This window comes from Epinephelus moara, chromosome 6 (genome assembly GCF_006386435.1).
Source record: "Epinephelus moara isolate mb chromosome 6, YSFRI_EMoa_1.0, whole genome shotgun sequence".
Lineage (NCBI taxonomy): Eukaryota > Metazoa > Chordata > Actinopteri > Perciformes > Serranidae > Epinephelus > Epinephelus moara.
The window spans coordinates 20,072,105-20,096,021 of NC_065511.1; the positions used below are offsets into that span (position 1 = coordinate 20,072,105).

Sequence of the window (23,917 nt, forward strand, 5' to 3'; positions counted from 1 at the left end):
CCAGGCATAATGCAAGTCCTGAGTCTGAAATATGTCTGTCAGCGAGTCCTACTCCACCTATTTAGACAACGGCAGCATTTCTCCGACCACGTAGCGAGCCACAAGCTCCGTGGCTTCTTTCAGACTGATAGGTTTAACGTTATCTCCGTTATTAGAACCAAACGACAGCCGTTGCTGTTTCGGAGCTGAAGGACCAGAGTTCTAAAAGTAACGGAAGTAACTGATGTCTTGTTTGAAAATGTACTTAAGTATTTGATTACTCAAACAGCAAACTAACGCGTTAGGTTACTTGTTACTGCAAAAACTAAGTACTTTAACGCGTTACTTTGTAACGCGTTATACCCAACTCTGCACCCGACACAATGGGTGGCGGTACATGTACCTTTAAACTTGGTTTGTGAGCCGCCAATAAACACAGAGAAGAAGAACAACAATAAATGCAGCACACTGTCTAGAAGGTAAACATGTTGCGGCGTGGACGTCTTTCATAGTTCCGGAGGAAGACAACAGGATTGCGTCAAATGTCTGATCTCTGACCTCTGAATTGTTCTTTGTTTTTGATGTGTTAGCAATAGTGATTGGTTCGGTCAGGGCTATGGAATGTTAAATCATTCATATTTTCTTACGACATCTTGGTCTTTCTAACGCTCAGTTGTACAAAAAGAAAGTGAAATTATTGGTTATTGTATCGCTTATCGGCCACAAGAAACAAGAAAGTTATCGGTATCGGTTGAAAAAAAATCCATATCGGTGCATCTCCGACAAAAATTAATCAGACCACTAAGAAGATTACCTGTACAAGTGTGGAATAATAATATGAGAGTGTGTGTTTTTGTGTTAGGCCTCTTGCTCACCTTCTTTAGCAGGTGGTATGGTGGGAGGGGGCTCTGTGGTGGGGGGTTCAGTCGGAGCTTGCGTGGGCGCTGGCACTGGACACACACATACACACACACACACACACACACACACACACACACACACACAGAGACACACACACAGACACACACACAGGAAAACAAGACAAGGTCATCGATCATGATGGCAGTGACAAGTGGCACCATCATTGGATTTATGTGCCAGCCACACACACAAACAGTCAATAAGCTGGCACAATGAGAGATAGTAGTAGCCTGTTTCTATTAACCTGAAACTTTTCTAATCCTCTTCTTCCTCTGACAGCCGAGTCCTGGACTTTTACAGACAAAGGATTTCTAGTGCGATCTGTATCTTCGTGTACATGAGCAATCCAGCTGCTGTGTTTCGCCGTTTATCTTTCTTTCCATCTCTGAGTAACAGCAATCACACTTTATCTTTCTACTTTCTTTCTATATATCTTTCTCTTCCTTCTATAAGTTGGGGAGAGCGGGAGTACTATTTTCATCAGTCTAGTATCTATCTGACCAGAGGTTGTTTATTTTTTTTGAGTCAAAACAGCCCCCAGGTTAAGGTATGCCTCAGTGCCGAGCCAATTACTTTGCAGAAAGCAGTGGGTTCTGTCAAACCAGGGTACACAGAGCAAACCATCCTGGAAACTTCCACAAACACTCACAGAAGAAGAACATACTTCATAGAAATAGATAAAATGATCTAAACAATGTTTCTTCAGCTTCAACAGTAACTTGTTGGTGACAAGAGTGAGTAATGTGTTTGATTCAATTATGAACTTTGCTGTTGATGTGAGATTGTAGCAACATTAAACACCGTGGGGTTTTGGGAGTTTCTGTCTGCTGTTTCCCATCTGTACTGTCTCTCTAACCTACAGTCACAGACACAATACCAATGTATGTGTAGGCAGTATTTACAAGGAACAAAAGCACTCAAGTTTTGAGGCACTTTTACGTTACTTAGTATTTCAATTTAATGCTACTTCTACTTCACTACATTTTTAAAGGGATACACTGCCCCTTTCACACAACTTTGTACTACTACTAATAATAATAATATTAAGTTTATTTGTATAGCACTTTTCAAAACATAGTTACAAAGTGCTTTACAGTATAAAATCAAAGACAGTGCTAGGATGTGATCATCTTATAAAATGCCATGTATTGTTATAAACAAACTACTTCACTCTATATAATGCAGTTAAAATTAGCTCCACTTCCACCAGCTACGACATAAATATCTAACTAAGATGGAAGGAGTCTCTGTTCGTCCTTCAATTTTCTCGACAGTCGTTCATTCAATCGACTTCACACTTGCTGGGTGTATTGCTGAAGACCCAAGGAAAGTGCAAGCTCTTGAGATCTATGGGACATAATTATTGGTAGCAAGTTTTGTACACACTCTGTAATGTATTGAGAGAGGACCCCTGTCAACTGTTACACTGCCGAACAGCATACTGGGTCCAGCTTCACTACAGTACATTAAACAACAGATAAAGAAAGACAGAGTGGAGAGACTGGAGATTTTGCATTGTAGCAAACACAAACATGTCAAGCATCACTGAGTTCGTTTTCAGGATCAATGTTTTTGTTCCCAGAAATAGCTGGACTTTGACTTTGTTGAGGCCATAAAATGTTTGTGTAATCTTCTGCACCCAAATGACACTTACATATCATGGCATATGCATTGCTCCAGATTCAAAGAAGAGCAGTGCCGTATGTGAAGTTGTTTGGATGATCATCTCTCAACAAAGCAGCAAGCAGCAATATGGAGGCCAAGCAATCGACACGTTCCGAACAGGCACATTTTGAATGGGCACTGCACAAATATTTATAATATATAACATAATAATTCTCGTTACATGTTAATGCATCAGTAATGATTATTTAATACCATAATATAAAACCTATATAATAATCTAGCATTCTGAAGGGGGCTGTTTTGCATAATGACTTCTCCATGGGCAAACAACTGTTGCTGAGAGCAAACTGTAGAGCTTCTTGTTGAATTAGGTCCCCAGCTGTCTACACAAAATCTGTCGATCAAAAGCATCAGCTGGGGAGTCGGGGTGTGTGTGTGTGTGTGTGTGTGTGTGTGTGTGTGTGTGCATGCGCATCTATCCATCTACCCTGGTTGTGAGCAGAGCTCTGCTGATCCCCCGAGCTGTGCAGTTCACCTCAGCTCCACGGCTGACCGGTGAACTGCAACAGCAGCTGCGATCGAGAGAGATAGAGAGGAAGAGGTGGACCACAGTAAAGAATGGCAGAAGAGAAAGTTGAAGAGGTGAGTCAGACGCATGGCAGAAGGTGGCTCAAGGGCAGGGCAGATGGAGAAAGAGATGTGGCAGATACAATAATATCAGAGTGGGATACTTGATTTGTGAAACCCAAACTTCACAGAGGCAGCAGATTCTGTTAGGAGAGCGACATGAAGCATACTCATGACTGCATGTCACACACTGAGGGACACAGAATTATAACAACATCAATGAAAGTGACCATAATTATATCAACATAGTGTCTTGACGTAGTAGCTAACACACAAAGTTACATACACACATGCATTTGGACGGTTTTAATATTATACTGTGTTTTATATATGTGGTATTTTTGCGTATTGTCGAAATATTTGGCCAATTTGTTCTCTTATGCTTTGGCTTTTCTCTCTAACATTCACGCCAATAAAACCTTTCAATTGAAAAAAAAATGAAACTGATATCGTAAGGACTAATTGTGGAAAATTAGTTGAGGAAAGGAGAACAGAGAAAGGAGTGAGTGGGCGAAACTGGACAAGAAATGGGTGGAACAAAAGGGTTGAGTGCGAGTCAAACTCCTTAAGAATGTTGATGGAAGATTAAAATAAATGGGATGAAACTGAGAACCCAGAGAAATTCCACTTAGCTGCCTCATCCTGAGTGCAAAGGCAGACATGAGAACATTACGCATGTGTATACAAAACATTTGCAACATACTCGTCATGTCAGTGATGGAGACAGAAGGTCCCTCCATTTCCTGCATCTGGGTGTGAACGCTGATCTGGTACTGGCTGCTGGGAGTGAGGTCATAGAAGCACTGTCGGGAAGCACCGCCGCCCAGACTCACTTCTTGCCTCTGACCATCTGCAAGAAAACAACAACACCAAAAAAAAAAAAAAGACTTACAGTGAATCAAGCTCAGATCAAGAGTAATACAGTCCAAACAAGCTCAAATCCCTCTAAAGCTCCTGAACTGTGTTCACAGAGTAGATTTCCTCTCTTTCAGCCATGTTCCTCATCATATTGAAGCCAGAGAGCTGCTCAGTATAATCACTTTCTTTCAGAGTTGGATACAAAGCAGCTTTATTGGCACATTACAGGTTAGCTGCAGAGGCACAGGAGCAGCAATGATTCACTGCCCTGCACAGAAACACTCAGGTTGTCTGGATGTTCAAACAACAAACCAGGTGACTGTGAAACATCAAACTTCTCCAATCTCTGGTAGATTTATCACAGATGAACGCACCAAAGAGTACGGTAACTAAATAATTCTGCAGTTAAAATCCATGCTGGGCAGCGTCAGTATGTCCCCTGAAAAATGAATTTATTTCTTTCCTCCTCTACTTGTCAATGTCCTTTGGATCGCAGACTGCAAACACTTTCACAACACTTGAGTGTTTATTTTGAGAAACCAAAGAGGGACGGCATTACAGAGAGAAATATGAATGAGAATTTATTTTGGCAGCCAAAAGGGACGTACTGGAAACTGGGAGTGCACATACACATGCACTAATAGCTGCCATTTGTCAGTTTCATTAGTCTAATTCTATTTCCTAATGTGTCTCTCATCTTGGAGAGTGACAAATTTGCTCCTCCTCCACAGAGGAAACAGCCATAGATAATAAAGTTTAGGGAAACAGCTGTCACAGAGAGAGCGCACTTTTCCATCTGAGAAGGTGTTTAAGCAGCTGGTTGGCTCTGCGTGGATTAAACCAAATCTCTAAACTCCAGCTAGAATATCCAGTTGCTGCTCAGGCAGGAGGGAGGGAAACACAGAGATCAATAAAAAAGTAAGGGAGGGAAGGGAGATGGAAGAGAGTCTTCCTCCTTCTTTCTGTCATTTTTCCTGACAGTAAGGGGGAGTATGAGGTGTACACACATCACTTACAGTGCATGTTTCCTTAAGTCTAAGTAGTTTTACTCATGTCTCTACATTTACCAGCCAACACTCACATTCATTTTAATCAACACTAACCTCCAATCATCTACTGAAACCCTGTTGGGAAAATCCATTTGATTTACCGTAGACTTTTCTCTCAGAGGACAGATGCAACATTAATAATAAATCAACTGTTTAAAATCAGGTTATTAAATATATATTTTTTAGACTTATGTCAAAATGTTTTCTTTTTGTGAACTCTATTTTTGAGGTCCTGTTTGACGTTTCCAGATAAATGCTTATTTGCTTTTTTGGTGCAGGTTAGATGAGAACATCAATACCACTCAGACGTCTGAGATGGGAGGTTGGACTCTTTTTACTGACTTAAGTTTGTGTGAGTCACACACTAAAAAGAGTCGGGTTTTCAAGTCAGTTACCCAGAGAGCTCGGTGAATCCCCCACTGACCCCAGTGCCCATGGAGCATGTGCATCAGAGACTTTTCTCTGGCCAAGCTGGCTAACTTCCAGTTTAGCCCCCTGTGAACTTAAATGGGGATAAAATAATGCAGTCATGCTGCATTTACAGACTTTATATATGTTCAAATTAATTGAATTCTGAGAGTAAATTGGGTCATTTTGCTGGGGTTGAGACAATCAAAAAAAAGTCATCCACCATTTTACACCCATTCCTTATCCCACGATTGCGCGTAGGAACGGGAGTTGTAATGACACGGTTTATTCATTCATGGACGGTTACTGATTGTGGCGTAAAATCTGTGGGTGACTGATTCGTGCAGCCCGAGTCAGACTTTCAGCTCTGGGCTGGGAGAATTGAAACAAGCACCAAAGTAGCTCTCCTTCTCACAAGGCTAGGTTTATACATTAATTAACTTGATACAGTTATACAGCGGTATGAGTAACATCTCCTCTTTGCAGTGCACACTAGCCAGTAGCAGGTAGGAGGGCCAGACAGTTAACAAGTTAGTGGAGATGAGGACTTGTCAGTCCTGAGTCAATGAAGTCATTCATTTTGAACATTTGATTTCATGACTCGCACATCACTACATAGAGGTTAGAGCCAGAAGATGATGGGCTGAGCTTAGTGTAAAGACCGAAAGCTTTAAGAAATACTTAGCCTGAACAAAAAGGACAAAAAAAAGCATTTACATTTAACTAATTAACCCTATATTTTGTTTTCAGGGACACGATACAACTGTTTGATGGCTGACTGCAGCAACTTTGTGGAGTAAGCTAAGCTAATCACCTCTCAGCAGTAGCTACAATTTAAAGCTAGTGTACAGATATGAGAGTGGTATTAATGTTCACATCTAACTCTCTGTAAGAAAATAAATAACGGCCGAAATACATGGGACACAGATGTAGCATGACACGTCTGCTGCAGTGTGCCCAGAGCCAGGCGTGACTATTAAAATCAACTGGAGCTGCTACACTGACTGTAGAAGTTGCGCTTGCCCATGTGGGCACTGCACTGCTCAACGTTATTTTTATGCGGCTCGTCTATTTTCTTTTTCTCTTTGTGCATCTCCGCAGCCCTCGAACAGGTAAAAACTACATCTAACATTGTAGAAAAAATACCTCACTGTGACAGACGCAATGTGAAGAAGCAGAGCAACTTTATGTTTGTTTTTAGATTTCACATTAAAATAAATCAATCAATTCATTGCACCCTGGTGATAAAACAAACTAGATGATTAATTCAGCACCACCTAATAACCAACTGCTTTATCACTTGTTAAAACTCAATATACACACACAGTGAAGCTGGCAGCAACCACACGCTGCAAAGATAGAGTCTGTGTAGCAGGTAAAAAAAACCTGTTACACTCTGGCTACGTGCTGCATCACAATTGTACCCCATGTATTTTGGTTGTAAGCAAATCTACCAAAATGTCAAACTACTCCTAGTAAAACTAGTCTCCTGTTTTATAGGTAAAACTTTAATTGTGGGAAACAGAAGGATTACCAGAAAGCTCTATCACCTATGAATGTTCTCCAGTTGGTTATTGTGACCTTAGTTTGTACAAATATCAGACTTATGCATTATTAAGTGCGTTACATTGCATTTTATTGTGCCACAGAAATAAAATGGAGGCTTGCCGCAAAATTATCCTGTCTTTTTCCAGAGCTGTCTTTGACTGTCTTTGCACCAACACAGTGAAACGAATGAGGAAGGCCACATTTTGGCATTTTGGCCACAGAGCTACCACTGTGAAAACCTCATCCACTAAACATTGATGCAAGTATTTAAATTTTTAATATCAACTGAAAGCAGAAGATCTACATCCTGTTTTTTACTGAGGTATTTGTGTAAGTGAAAAACCATCTACGCTGCATCTGGTTCTGCTTCCCATGTGACCTTTTGACGCATGCTGACATTTAAAAAACAAACATAGACAAAAGGTTTTCTCAAGGAGTAATAAAAAGAATGAGCGGAAATCCAAATGTCAACAGGTTCATACACTGAGTAAGACCTAACTCTCTAACAAAGAATCTACCTGATATTTGCTATAAGTGGATGCATAACATAAACAAACATCGTGAGGACTACTATACAGGAAAATATTTCTATGTCTCTGTTGACACGGTGACAGCATGCTTGATATTTGATATGCTTGAGTTTTTTTTTTACAGTAGATTTTATATCAACCCATGCTGCAAAACTAACTGCCCTCTGTGGACAAATAAAAATAAAACTAGAAGTTGTTCACTGTGAGTGGACCAGCTCCAAAATACTCTCTTGTCGACAGCACATATTGTACAATGGCTTTATTAAGGTTTTTATATTTAAGGCACTTCAATGAGTGAGGTTAAGATTGATTTTTCTTTTCCTTTTCTAACTTAATTTTTTAAATAGATTTTGTTAGATATTTTTGCCTATCTTTGTACCTCTGTCTTTCCTCCTTCCCGCTCCTTTTTTCTCCTTTTATTAACTGAATGAGCCGAGCATTAAAGGTCACACTTTGTGTCTTTATTCGTTTTGTTTTTTTTCTGGCGCAATGACATGAGTAATTCTCATAGCGGTTTCCTCCCATGTCGTTCATAGGAGAGAAGTCTTGTTCATATCACATCTCCCTTCTTTTCTGCAAAAGGAGAGATTTATGAATATCCTTTACAATGTGCACCGCTACCATGCGAAAATAATAGAAATATGTAACACTTATTTCCTCAGAGGCTCATATCAGTATGAATCCAGACGACTGGGAAAGGTATATATTACCACCACACATGCAACCATCATACACATCCAATCAGAGAGCTGACTTGTCTTTGTGTTAATAATAAATGGACTATTTTCCCAAAAATAGACTGTAAATCTATTCTGAATCTGGAGTTCAGTCCAGCCACCTCACCAAATATCACAACTCTAGTAAAACTTCTGATTTACTGCCTGAATTGTATTCCAGTCACTTAGCTGGCAGAGGCCTTGTTTCTCACAACGTGGAATGCTGAAAGATGTTGGGATGACTGAAGGTGCACGCCGAAATGTTGGTGAGAACAGCTGTCAACTGTGACCTTGTCTGAGTTCTAGGTTTACCGCTTGCTTCCAAAAACTTAGTCTGAATTAAACTTTTGTGCGGAGTTATTAAGTTTCTCTTAAAACTGCAGTTAAAAAAAGGTGTGACCCAACCACATTTCAGCAAGATGATGAAGTTACACTTAATTTGAATTTAAAATGTTTAAGTCAATCAGGTTACTGCTTGGAATGAGCTGCCTGTCTGTCACATTCTCACACGAAAACAAAATTAATGAAGGCACTTAATCAAGAAATGAACTCAGCTTTTCACCACATTTGAGATCAGAGATGAGGGCTGGCACACACACAACCACATACCCAAACACTGTCACACACTCTCATTAACGGTACTTACTAAGTGTAGACTGTATGGAGACTCTGTATAACGTGGCGTGTAGAAGAGGCTGCCATTGGACACACAGGCTGTTGGGACGTATCTGGTAGGTTGACAAGCCAGAGACACCGAGGTACACTAGAGATAGAGAGACAAGCAAATAAATAAATGACAGAAAAAACAATTAAAATATATATATATATATACATATATATATATGTTTTTAAACAAATCAAAACATGAAGCAAAACATCAGTTTAAGTTTGTAACACTGGTCACACTGGTTTATGATCCTTGTTAATTGGCTTAAGGTCATGCACATGGAAATATAAGTCATAAATGATGATTTACAGTATAAAAAAATGTTGTTGTTTTTTCCTAATTGTCTCTTTAGTCACTTGTCTGGTTAGAACCCTCCACCACCCAGCTCTTCCAACCTTCAGACGACCCAAGACTTCAACTGGCAGAGACTAATGCCGCATCTCCACTGTACGGTTCAATTTGTCCTGACTCACTCTTGGTACCAGGTCCTTTTCTCTGTTTTGTTTTCCACTGCAGACAGTACCCCCTCAGCGAAGGTGGGATTCTCAGCTGATTGCAATAGCGACGTTGCGTGAAACTGCGGTGACATCATGTTCAACGTGATACTTGCTGTATCCTGTCATTGGCAACCAAACAGAAGAACATCTGCAATTCATCAGCTGTTGGGTGTAGTTTTACAGGCTGCCACTTTTTGAAATCTGGGTCGAGTGACTAAAAAAATTGTGGTTGCTATTGCCAATAGTTTGGCTAGATTGTGCAGGTTGTCACGCAATTGGCAAAGTTACAATTCTAGTGACAATTCTCTCTAACCAATCAGTAGTCTGCAGTGTTTTAACCAACCTCGTCACATATCAGTGTTTGGTCATGGACTTTCCATGTTGAGATATAACATGCAAGGTACTCTGGGTGCGTTGATCGTTGACGTTCAAGGACACTGTGTCAACTTCTGCCTGTTACTTGCATTGTCTGCTTTCAAAATACACTTCTGTTTTAACAGGAAATGTATAGTTTGCATACAGTCTCTTTCAAAATAAATGCACTACGTTGGTACATCACTGCGGATTGACGTTTCTGTCCATCATCAACAAATGCACGTGGTTACGTTTAGCCAACATACGCATGTGGTTGGGTTTAGGCAAAAAGAACCGGGACTGGCTTTATAATCTAATGGGAAGCTAACACCGGCCCCCAGGGTGAAAGTCGGTGGTTGTTGGACCCATCCACCAGCTCTCCCACCCGCCCTACTCAGACTTCCGCCACCTTAAGTTTCATTGTTGTTCCGCAATGTTTCCCACAGATGCAGCCGGGCACCATTAAAAAATAAGGGCAACCAGACGCTTATCATGCGGACATGAAAGGATGGGTTTTTTTCGTCTGTGTCTGATGCTGGAAGTCACTGCCCAAGCACAAGTTTTTGACGACTTTGGAGTGAGACCAGGTTGTTTTATTTCCACCTTCTAGTATGATTTCAGCTCCAATGGAACCTCAACCAAGGTGGCACAAAAAAAGTACCACGTAGAGCAGAGGCATGTCGTACCATGCAGTGGAAATGTGGTGTAACACTCACATAAAGCAAACTAAACTCGCAAAGAATACTTTGCATCTTCATACAGTAATGGTGCTGCCAAGTTTCTCTTACAACGTAGTTGAACTGAAAAGAATTTTACAGAGGTGTATCATTACAAGTAAACTAACTTGACAGAAATGTGGTCAGTTTGGCTGTTTAGAGAGTAAAACGGGTTTACGAAACTTCATGAACATCCCTAGTGTGTCAATAAAACTCTGACTGGCTATAGTGTGAAACTGATTCAAAATGTTCAAAACTTTAAAATCAGGGTTAGCACTGCATCAGATTAGCAAGTGGCTCTCGAAGAAGCTCTCAGTGTGTACCATACAGTATATAACAGTGTACTATATAAAATGGAGATGTATCTATACTAACGGTTCCAGTTATAACATTCAGCTGCGTAGATGTTAGAACAAATCACAAAGCAACAAAATTAGTCAAGCTTGGTGTTAAACTGTCTTGCGGAGAAACAATGAGGCATGATGCAGCAAAATGCAAAACACCACAAGCAATTTGAATAGCTAAAGCTTGTTTGGTAGTGAGATTTCAGTGTACCATAGGCAAGCCAACCTCCCAGGAGCCACTTTATTCTCTCTCTCCTTCTCCATTCTTTCTCTCCATCTCTGTGTCTCTCTCCTCCCCTCCCTCCCCCCCTCCCTCGTTAACAGAATTTGCTGATAGTATAAAAAAAATCTTGGCTCTAGCTCCAGTAAATGGATATTTTATACTGGGACCATATGGCAGGTGCCCTATTTTAAATACTAGTGAATAATGCATATGACAACCCATCATTTTATTCAATAAAATGCAAAGATGGAGGACGCAAGCTAATTTTAATACACAGACATGCAAAATGCACACCTGCACGCACAGACTTATATGTCAACACATGACTACGGACATATGTTATCATGCATAGATGCACGTGTGTGTGTAAAAACAACAAGAAACTGTGTTAAGCTGGCAGTTCACTCAAACAAAATTAGTGTTTGAATAGGAAAATGGCCGGTTCATGACCAGCATGAAGCTCTGTGTTTCTGCTTGATGGCTGTGATGGGCTGGCAAAATCATTTACTGCTCCCAGTATACTGTTGACTGCAACAATGTTGGTTTTAGGCAAAGCATGTTTGTTTCGTTCCACAGTTTGGTTTTAGCTATTACCTAATAGGGTCTGGACCACAGAAACTTTTTTGCAGCTCAGTGCGGATAAGACGGAGGTTCTGGTTGTTGCTCCAGAAAAGTTGTCCTCCTGATTATGCAAAGTATTGGGCCTCTTTTCTTTGCTGCTCATATAGGGGCACTATTTGGTCAACATTTGTTGTTTAGAACCTATGTGAGGATCTGACCAAGTCTTGTTTTTTTCCATTTGAGAAATATAAGCAAACTGAGATCTTTTGTTTCAACTGCTGAACTGGAAATGATTATACATGCCTTTATCTCATCTAACTTTGACTACTGTAATGCACTTTTCACCTCACTTAGTATTTCTACCCTTGATCATCTGCAAACAATCCAGAATGCCACTGCAAGACTACTAAGTAGATCAAATAGATAGTCTCAAATTACCTCTATACTAAAATCTCTTCACTGGCTCCCTGTCACGTACAAGATCCAGTTCAGAATTCTCAGCCTTACTTACAGTGCATCACACAGTCAGGCTCCTGCTTATGTGGCTGAACTACCTCACTTGTATTCTTCAGCTTGTTCTCTTTGATCAAATATGTTAAATTTGTTGTCTGTCCCTCGCACCCGCCTGACGTACAGTGACTGAGCTTTTGAGGATGTAGCACCTAAATTTTGGAATGGTCTGCCTGCTCCCTTACGGTCTGCTGACTGTGTGGCTACTTTCAAAAGCCAGCTAAAGACACACCTCACGAACAAGACCCCAAGATACTTGAACTCCTTCGCTTGGGGCAGTAACACACTCAAAACCCGGAGGGAGCAACCTGACAGAGAACCATGGCCTCAGACTTGGAGGTGCTGATTCTCATCCCAACCGCTTCGCACTGCAAACCACCGAGGTCACGGTGTGATGAAGCCAACAGAACCACATCATCTGCAAAAAGCAGAGATGCAATTCTGAGGTCACCAAACTGGCCCACTTCCTCCCCCCACTGCGCCTTGAGATCCTGTCCATGAATATCACAAATGGAATCGGAGACAAGGTACAGCCCGGGTGGAAGCCAACACCCACTGGAAAGCTTTCGATTTACTGGTCCATCTACGTCTCACCTATGATCATAAGCTATATGTAGTGACCAAAACAATGAGATTGCAGATACAAGCAGCCAAAATAAGTCTCCTCTAAAGGCTGGCTAAGCTCAGCCTTAGAGACAGAGTGAGGAGCCCAGACATTCGGAAAGAGCTCAGAGTAGAGGTGCTGCTCCTTCGCGTCGAAAGGGGTCAGTTGAGGGGGGTTTAGGCATCTGATCAGGATGCCACCTGGGCGCCTCCTGTTATTGGTGTTCCGGGCACATCCAACAAGTGGGAGGCCATGGGGCAGACCCAGAACACGTTTGAGGTATTATATATCTCGTCTGGCCTGGAAACGCCTCGAGATCCCCTAAGAGGAGCTGGAAAGCATTGCTGGGGAGATGGCATCTGGAGTACCCAGCCACGGATAAGCAGTTGTAAATGGGATGGAAAGACCCACCTGTTTACAGTAGACAGGCGTTTGGGCAACTGGTATGCACTAACTCTGTATATTCTTTATGCGATCTTTTCAGCATAAACTGTGCAAATAGTTTTGTACTTTTAACTACATGGCTCGGGTAGTCTCTTTATCCTCTATGTTTTCTTGTATGCTGTATATCACATCTCCTTGTAAAGCACTTTATGATCTATGTCTGTGAAACACATTATATAAATCAATTTTACTAACTTACTTTATTTACTTTAGGAAAACTTTGAATTAATTTCCTGTTGTCAGAGACATGCGAGACACTTCTGAGGATACTGGTAGGCTTATAGAGAAAGATTAAATGAAAGATCAAAGTACAAAAAAGGAGGGAAGTGAGGATGTGGTGGCCATTTAATTATCAGAAAGGTCAAAATAAAATGAGTACTACAGATATAACCATATGGAGATATTGCAATCGGTTAGAAAAATACCTGTGTGTGTGTGTCTATGACTTAAGCTACCTTCAGGGACACATTTCAGACTAAAGACCGGTTCATTGGGGACGGTTTGTCCAATTGAGGACAAAAGGACTTTCTCATCATGTAATTCTTTCACAGTCAATCTTTCTCACTTTCTGTAAAAAAAACAAACATTTGGTTTCAACTCTTTGTGCTAATTCTACAACGTTTCTGAATACCAGGTTGACCGAGCACCCTTCAGTGGTCCCAAGGAAAACAAATTTTTACTGTACAGCTGAAGTGCCAGCACCTCAATACAAACTGCATAAAACTTCATTTGGGGGAAACAGTTTCATTTCATTCAACAGCCCTCAAGGTACCAATAATTACCTTTTTATGCTACATGCTAGTATGTGTAATTTATTGGTGTAAACATGCCAGCTGGCTCCCATGGTAAGGCTGCAATGAATGCAGTGTACCCGGGGAAATATTGTACTCTATCTCCCTTATTAGAATGACAAATGACTGAATGCATCCACCTTAATAAATCAGAGTTCCTCCAGTGGAAAGTATATGGACAATGAATTTAAATACGCCCAGTGTAATATGGGAAAATGTGATACATCTGAAATGTATATAAAGCTGTAATACGTACAGTGCTGTATGTATAGAAATGGGGCTTATGAAGAGCCAAGAAAGTCGTATTAAATTTGGCGAGTTGGACAAAGAGGCATGAACTTCAAGTGCCACACCAGGGACAGAGTGTAAAGTTTAAATATGGAGGCTGATTAATCTACATGTCAATGCCTCATATTTCATCTTTACCTTCTTATGAAAGCATCTTTCATTACGAGAACTTTACAGGGACAGGAAGGCGTGAGGGACTTGTCACTCATGTTGCATTTGGATGATTAAAGAACAGATTGAGGACGGCATATCAGTGTGGCACAAATTAATTAAAAAAAATCAGGGTATCCAAATAAATACCCTTTTAATTGCTGGCGATGTGTGATGTAGTGATTAGTCTCTCTGTGTTTAGTCTTTACATTTTATTTCTCAACATTTTTCTATGAAGTTAAAGCTTTTTCAGAGAAAAAAAATCAAATTCTCTTTTTGCTGTGTGCACCAACGTGCATGAGAAATTTATAAGCTATTAAAATTAGAGTATGTTTGTTTCCATTCCATTTCGATGCTCCACCATTTGGCGAGTCACTTCTGTCCAATCAGACAGTAAGCCCAAAAGACAACAGTAGATTTTAAAGTAAGGAATGATACAGCAGTTTTCTGAAAACCACACACACACACACACACACACACGCAGAAAGACAGTAAGCTAAAAAGACAACGTAAATGTTTGGTGATGGACAGTGACACAGCGTTATTCTGCAAGCCTGCCAGAGTAGGTTTGAAAAAATAAATAGAAATACATACGTACATAAATGCACATATGTCTGCACACTACATACACGTTTCTCCCCCACTCTCTCTCTCGCACTTCCTCCCTCTCTGACAGTCTATTTGTTTTAGATGTGAGAGACATTAAAGCCTGCATTAGGTCTTACTGCACCTGCTGATACCAAATCTATATGCAAAAAGGATTGTTCTCACTGGCTGACTGGGAAATATTAATATCCTTCTATCTATCTGTCTGTTTGCTAAAGTCTCAATGGAAATTAGAGTGTATGGTATCAGCAGGCAGTTAATATGCAAGCTGTACCGCTCCCACTTTCCTAAAACTAGTTTGCTTTTCTGCTGCTGCTGCCGCTGCCACTGCCACTGCCGCTGCCTCCCCCTTCTAATAGCCACATGGACAATTTAGACTGAGAACTTGAGGTGATGATGATGTCCCCATTAGGGCTCATTTTGGAAATGACTCATTTTAGAATTAAGTCTGACTTTCCAAAAGTACATCAGGTTTTCATCAGTGAAAGCTCAATTTAAAAGCACATTTGGGATGTCACTTTCATAACCCTCACTTTCATTATTAACCTCAGCAAAATTGTCTCAGCAAACTGTGAGGTCGTCTCTTCTGTTTACAGTCATGCCAGTACAATGTCAACAGTGCCACTGAGGAGGACAGTCTCATTTCTATGAAGGAAAACATGAAGGGCTTACTCCACAATAGGACAACAAAGTGTGAGTGGTCTTTACAGATGATGTATGATAAGGATGCTTACGCGTCTTGGCATTCGCCAGCAGTGGTTCACTTTGTCCTGTGGGGTAGGACGCCGTCACTTGAACGCTGTACTCCGTCCCACTTTGTAGATTCAGAAGCAGCATGGAGTTCACATCTTCACCCACTGTTGTCTCCAAAACTGGTCCTGGAACTGAGAAAGACAGACACGTGTATACAAGAAAGAGAATGAGAAAACACACAGCAAACCAAATCCAGTTTTTAAAGGGTTTTCATACTTTGCAAAAACATTTTAATCCCATTTAGAAAATAAACTCAGTGGGTTAAGCCCCACACTGTGCCACTGTTACCCAAGATAGCATTAAGATTTTCAAGCACATCACTTTATCCTCATCCTACAATATTTTTTCTAATTTACTTAACCTTTATATAACATGGAGTAAGGGCCCAATGGAAATAAAAGTCTCTTTTTCAAGATTGCCCTGGCCCAGATAGGCAGCCACTCAAAATAGATTACAGAATTTAAAGCTATGAAAAACATTCTCAACATCTAAAGTCAAGATGTACCTGTCTCCAGGTCATTTAGAATCACTCTAAAAGCATCCAATAAGACCAGCTCCTGAGGTCCCAGTTAATTTTGCAACTGATCCCAAGTGATGGCGGCGGCACAATATACTTAAATGCCCTTTGTCCCCATTTAGTACAGACTTTAGGCACAGTACTGTAAGTAAGCACGGGTCCTGGGAGCAGAGACAATAACTTCCCATACTTTTTAGTAGGATATAGATCTGTAGGTAAGAAGGAAGCAGTCAAAGAAAGGCCTTATAAATATGAATATGCCAATGGTTAAGTCTATGGGTGGACAAAGCAAACCATCCAATCCGAGCATACAGATGGCAATGGCCCTTGCGAAAGGCCCCACCTTGGATTAGGCCATTCACTCCTTGTACGCATGCTCACTCACTATCTCTAGGTGTCACTGTCTGGGTAGGTCAATTGAGCCATCAGCTGATTCACAATCAATCAATAGACAGCGACACCTTCCCTGTCAGCCTATCATCTTCCTGCTCCTCATTTTAAACATGGTTCTTTCTCTGCCGTTGATCTTCCTTGCTGCAGTCTTGCACCCCCTCCACCTCCCCATCACCACCTAGTCTTTACAGATTCATCAGCCTCATCAGCCTCAGCAGTCAGCAGCCTCTGAGTCAGCAGCCACCACCACCAGTATCTGGACTGAGACAGATGTCCCTCAATCACAAAATATCCCCCTCTGGTGTCTGAGCACCATCTGTTTAATCTGTGCACCCATATTCTGTATTAAACAGTGTCTTGCTTCATTCTTCTGTCTCTCCTGATTGAAATAAATTCTGAGACTGAATAGCTCTGCACTACGATACAAGAACAATGTCCTTTCTGTATTTTCAGGTTTTCTACATGGATCATCAGCTGGTGAGGATGGTGACTATTTGCCAGGGACATGCAGCTGTAGTCTAAATCGTTTGATGTGATTCATTGTGTGTCGCCAACCAGCAGTTGGAGACAGCGTTCTTAGCCAATTCATGGAGCTATATTAACGCTTGCTTAATTAGCTAGCTACAGCTGATAAAATCTGCCAGCGAGTTGTTGTTTCAGCTGCCAACATTGACTCTTGCCATGCCAGAAATGAGAGACTGCTTTTGCCTACCTCTCTCTGAAATCAAGAACCCATTGTTTAAGAAATTAGTAAGAACTTTCAGTGGTAAATCTGCCACCATCATCATAGTGAACTGCATTATGATTTGCTCATATATATTTATACACAGACCTGCACAACATACATGAACGCATGCACTCACAGAAGATATCCAGAAGTGTACAAACACACACACACACACCTCTAGGCCAGTAAAATGAAACATATATAAAACAATAACAACAAACATTATTAATGCAGCTTTTCCAAACCATACAAAAATAATAATCCTGCATGCATATAATAACGTACTAAATAATAAAAAAGAAACAAAACAAAAACAATAAGAAAAATTAAAAAAAACAAAAAACAGAGAAATAAAGGAGGAGCAGCAATTATCTTTACAACCCACCCACTGGAACACTGTTTAACAGGAAACAGACTGTGTATATTTGTCTGTATGTGCGTGTGTTTGGAGGTTTGTGTGTGTGTGTGTGTGTGTGTGTGTGTGTGTGTGTGTGTGTGTCTTGTGTATTTGCAACATTCAGTGGGTTTAAATTTACACTGAGTATACTGTAGCTGTATCTCTCCCTCTCCATTTGTAGGCATTTGCACACACCGGCACTTTTCCTCCATCTATGCATCAACATTCTCTCAGTGAAAACAGCAGCCTGGTGAAATTTATTTCCCTTCAACTTAATACCTTAAATCAGATTAATGCAGCCTGTCTGCTTGAAGCTGAATCCTCAGAGGCGCAGTAATTGTGTTTAGATGACTAAAAACAGACATGGAAACTATAACGGCTGGAGCCTCGTCTTGGAAGGATGAAACAATTAGCACCAGTGAAGCAGCAGAACAGTGAAAATGGGCTTTTGATGATGCTTCAAGACAATAAATAAATGAGGAAGGGTAATGTCTCACTTCAGCTCTGGATCGCTGACATTTTCCTTGATGCCTCAAGCGTCTTGTTATAAAGAAAAGCTAAGACGTTACTATCAGGGAAGCTGAAACACTCCGAGAGCAGTTTGTTTTTCAGCTGCTATATGTGCCTGTCGCAGGTTTGTTGCTGGTGGGTCCTCCCATAACAAGAAGATTAGTATGTTTGGATGAGCCTGTGTCCCAGGGCAAAGCACACACCAAATAAAAAAAATACTCCTGTGCTTGACAACTAACAGCTGTCTAGCAGTGTTTCAATGTGTATGTGTGTGTGTACTAAAGTATATATAATATATAAAGGTGGATTTGTGTGGGATTGAAACACAGAATTTAATAAATGTACCCATGTCTGTTCTCTAAATTTCTACAATCTCTACATTTTTCAGGCCATCCTCAGGAGCTAATTTTGGTATCACTGCTTGATTATACAAATAATGTTAAGAGTAGCATTAGTGTCTGCATGTATGTATGTGTTTGTGTGTGTATGTACCATTGATAGGCTGGTAGACGATCTTGAAACCCGCTGTAGGAGTCTGAGGTGGATCCCAGGTGACCCTGAAGCGGTTGAACCACTCCTCCGACACACGTAGGTTTCCAGGAGACAAGAGGGGCACTGCCAAAACACAAACAAAATCAGAATAGAGAAGTGTTTCTCTGAACTTGACTTGGAACTGGAGTTTTCTTGTAAACAAAACAAAAGTTGTTCTTGCAGTGAGTGTTGCTCAACAAAATGCATCGTGCCTAACAAATGTGTCAATTGCATTTCCTTCCCCATAAAACATTTTATGAGTATTCAGGAGCCGTGTCCACCAAAGTGTTTTTCCTGGGATTCAATATTAATTCTTTGCAATTGGCGTGCTGCATATTTATGCTGTGCTACAAACAGCAGCAGCGTGACGGCGCCCTGGGTGTGAATTCTGCACTGACTGCTGCCAGCTGTCTTTCATCTGAGCTGATCTGAAAAATGTTCAACTTAAAAACAATGCACCTGTCACTGTCACTTTTGCCGTTTAATCACAGTGGAGGAGGGACAAACACCATGAAGACCAACCATCACCAACATCTCAAATAAAAGTGCTGAACAACAACAACAACAATGGAGGACAAATATGATAATATACTTTATATACACCCATCAGCCAAAACATTAAAACCACTGACAGGTGAAGTGAATTACTTTGATTATTTTGTTCCAATGCATTGTTCTGCTGGGAAATTTTTGGTTCTGGCATTCATGTGGATACCACCTGACATATTCCACCCCTCATGGCAACAGTACTCCCCAATGTCAGTGGCCCCCCAGCAGAAAAAGCAGCATGCCACACTACAAAAACTGTTTAGAAATGGCCTGTGGAGCGTGACAAAAAGCTGAAGGTGTCGTCCTGGCTTCTAAATTTCCCAGGTCCCAATCTGCTCAAGCATTCTTGTGATGTGCCGGTACCCCAGATGTACCCCAGTCCAAGGTGCAAGCGATGTTTGCAGTGTGGCATGGTGCATTATCCTGCTGGGGGGCGATGTACGATTGCCATGAGGGGGGGTAATTGGTCTGCAATGGTGTTTGAGTGGGTGGAACATGTCCGGTGGTATCCACATGAATGCCAGAACCAAAGGTTTCCCAGCAGAACAATGCATTGGAACAAAATAAGCAAAGTTAATCACTTCACCTGTCAGTGGTTTTAATGTCTTGGCTGATCGGTGTGTATTCATATGTTTCCTCTTATGGACCCACACAGAGCAGCAGGTCCGTCCTCTCTCCTTACATGTTTCTGCTTTCCCGTCATCCAGAGCAAGTACTCTACCTTGTGCCAACATGCTTACTTCTGCCAATATTCCGTATTATAGCAACCTGATGCAAAAAAGCATTTCAGCTGAAAAAAACGCTGCGCCTCCAAAGCGCTCTCAAGCGCTCAGAGCCGGGCATTCCCCGAGGAGCGCCTGGCGTTTTCAGCTGGAAAAAAAACACTTTGGTGCACATGGGGCCTTATAATCCTGCATTGTTTACTAGCTTACAGTCTTCTTCTTCTCTGCTTTTATTGGTGCTTTGCAGTGTATCTTGGCATCTTACCACCTGTTGATCAGTGAAATAGTGTGAAACAATTGGTCGGACTGTGTATCACATCACTTGTGCGTGCACAAGATAAAAACAAAACGAGGACCCAGTCAGAGAAAAACAGCTCCACAGAACTCTATGAGGTTTAAAACTCCACAGGAAACCGAATAGTTTCAGAAGATGATAAATCAAATGCTCTACAGAGGTCAAGTGTCATCATGTGTTCCTAATGCATACAGTGTGACTTAGGGCTGGATATCATTTGAACATTTTTTAAATGCTCGTGCTGAGACAAAGCCTGACTTTTACTACCAATACCAAAACCATACTTCTTTTTTATGAGAAAGTTTCACTGAGAGCCAAGAGCCTCTTTCACTCTCATTCACACCTTTTCCAGTACCTTGTTTTTTAAAGAGTGATATATAGGGTTTTTTTTAAATATATGTTTTTACAAAACATTTTTTTTATTTTTTCTTAACAAAAGGAGCTAAACTCCTCAAACTTTAAATGTTGTCTAAACACACACAGCCATACAAGAAATAAACCTTAACAAAATACAGTCTAAAACTGTCAAAATTATGATTTAAATCAGTCTCAAATACGTAAAGAAGAGTAGGGTTGACACTAATCATTATTTTAACAATTTAATAAATCTTCTGATTATTTTCTTGATTAAACAATTAATAGAAAAAGTAAAGTAACAAAAGTGTGTATTATAGTCATTGGTGGCATTTTCAAACAAAATATAATTAAATGACTTTCCATTTACAATAATATAAAACAGAAGGAGCAGAAAATATTTGTCAATTTTGCTTTAAAAATATTTAAACAATTATTTGATTATCCAAATGGATGCTGACTAATTTTCTGTCAACTCATCGTCTCTCCTCTCAGGAAGCACATCAGTCTGATGAGGCATTTGATGCCAGCTTTTCCTGCTTTTAGTACTTGACAGTTGTTAATTCAGCACTACAGACACATTTTGTTCAGTACAATTAAAGTATCAATGATTCTGTATCCAGCCTGATTATGGCTTATGATTTTTGTTCTTTGTTATTGTTCACAATTTAAAAATAAAAACTAGCCACAGCACTCTGTATATACAGTAGTTTGTTGATATACTGTATGGTTTAATTATTTCCTTTTTAACAAACACAAATAGTAAAATATAAATTATGGGAACATTGCAAGACTGAGTTATTTTCTAACAGTGACAGGATTGGCTGAATTTAAATTATCACCAAGTAGTAAATTCCTGCAGACCCTGACTTTTTTTCCTCCATCAGAAAATATAAAATCATGTCTTACTGTACACTGAGTGTGCCTCGGCTCTGATTTACGACTTTGCTGCTTTCCATCCTGAGAAGAGATTTTCATTCACAATATGGCGAGTTACAGTACCCTCATCTAATAGGATGACATATTTCGTCTGGCATTTCGACTCTCTGTACGACGAGGAAACAATCACTTCTGCTCATAAGAGGTAATCAGGAGAATGGTTGTGAAAATCAATTAGTGCCGAGCAAAATAATTTAATCGTCTCATTAATGAAAGGAGCCGCTGTAATTAAGCGCGGCCTTCATTAAGACAATTAAGGACGCATCATTATTTGTCATCGCTTTAATTCAAGTTCTCCTTCAGGAACGTAAATGAACATGAAATTAATGTAATGCAAATGAACATTCTGCTCGCTGCAATAAAATTCATTTTCATTAGCTCTCAGTTTTGTCAGATGTGTTCTCCTAAACTGCGGGCTGCATCTTTGTATAATGAAAATTGAGAAACCAGGAATCGATCCTCGTGGTTAATAATTCAGAGGAGTCTGTGTGTGTGTGTGTGTGTGTGTGTGTGTGTGTGCTTACACGTTGCACCCAGGGCAGAGACACTGATGCCGTCTTGTCCATCTGCATACACCGGTGTGACTGTCACTTTGTACTGAGTGTCTGACAGTAAAGGCTGAAGCACTGCTCTCCTCTGACCACCCGGAACTACCACCTACACACACACACACACACACACAAATGTATATTACACATTAAGGGAACATTTGAAGGCGAAGTACAGGGACTTGTAAAACAATAATGAGTTCTGCTCACTTCGTACGAACCTGCACAAAGCCAGAAACACAGGGGACATACAAATCAAAAACATGTGCATGAGGATGCATGCACCATATAGCTGACTACACACAGAATCTTTTGCTCTTTGCTGGTTTGCAGGGACATTTGGAGGCAAAGATTAAGGCCAGGCTTAATTAGCTGAAACAGTAAGTGCTTACAAAATGCTATGTATACCTTCAGGGAATTGAACCACAACTGTTCAAGAATTCTTCTCACTTCAGTTGAGTCAATAAAGTCAGCTGAGGCCAACAGTGAGGTGAAAAAAAAATGAGCTGGGGAAAAAACCCATTACTGCTGTGTTTTAATTTATAAGTGTCGAAGTTTGTTCTCCCTCTGCTTCTTTAAGTTCTTAAAAGTATTCCTTCATATAAATAAGGTACCTCTTTATCATGAAATGTCAAAGTGCCCCACAAAAATAATATCTGGTACACTGACACTGAGATAAAGAAGCCTGATAAACCTGATGTTGCCATTATATAATACATCCAGATGGTTACTGGCCACAGATGAGCTTTACAATTTGATCTTGACCTTGGAAAAAGCAGTTGACAAAATCAGAGAGTTCACAGAGAAATAACTGATAGTAAGACATTATTAGACTGAAAACCAGTTGCATGTTGTGAATAATGACTAACATAGAGACAGGATGGAAAGAAGGTGTCTTGTACAGTAATGATTTGGGGCTTTATACTGTGGGATCACTGTCACACACTGGTTTTTAATCAGGGGAAATACCCTCACTGACGTGTATACGTGGCATGGTTACTGTACATGTATGCATTAGCATAAATAGGTTATGGGATATACATGGCCTTTATCAGGATCAATTAATAAATTGCGGACAGATTTCATGATTAGCAGATGGATTTATTTTGGTTTAGCTGTTGAAATCCTGCTAAAATCACACACCTGCTGTCATAAAATCCTGTGTTTTTTTACTTTCACACCACAAATGAACCGCACCGTTTAGAAGTGGACTGAGATTCGCCTTCTTTGAGCGGCCTCGGTTTGGTTGTTAGGTCTGCACCGGGGTTCGACTGATCGCTTTCACACCAGCCCAAACAAACCGAACTAACAGCGCAAACAGACCTGAGTTTGTTTTAACCAAACCAAACAGGTTAGGTGTGAAGGCACCCTAAGGAAGTGAGGTCCAATATTTTGGGCTGATCTGTTTACCTCAACGGATATCGGCACCACCTATTAGCACATGAAGTTTGCTCAGTTGTCATAGAACAGTGGATGTCTTTCTTATTCAAGCACATTTTGGCTGTATTATTCATGTTGGATGAAAAGTTGAGCCTGATTCCTTCAGCATCTACAGTTTTGTGACAACTCAGCAAATTTTCTGCTGATAAAGACTGTGTTGATTTGCTTAGAACAAAAGTAAACTTTCTCCGGCTTCTTGTGTAATGAACTTTCTCATTTGTTAAC

The 23,917-nt window shown here is 40.5% G+C and overlaps 1 protein-coding gene across 1 annotated transcript in view; it reads right to left on the reverse strand.

Moving 5' to 3' along the window:
* Positions 1-23,917, reverse strand: part of col14a1a (collagen, type XIV, alpha 1a) — a 171,401-nt gene that overhangs the window by 79,776 nt on the left and 67,708 nt on the right. The window contains exons 20-25 of the mRNA XM_050046615.1: positions 22,229-22,361; positions 18,807-18,929; positions 15,752-15,901; positions 8,909-9,025; positions 3,857-4,003; positions 855-929 (exon numbers count right to left, since the gene is read on the reverse strand). Of these exons, the coding sequence (XP_049902572.1) occupies positions 855-929; positions 3,857-4,003; positions 8,909-9,025; positions 15,752-15,901; positions 18,807-18,929; positions 22,229-22,361 (745 nt within the window). The remainder of the gene's footprint in view (positions 1-854; positions 930-3,856; positions 4,004-8,908; positions 9,026-15,751; positions 15,902-18,806; positions 18,930-22,228; positions 22,362-23,917) is intronic.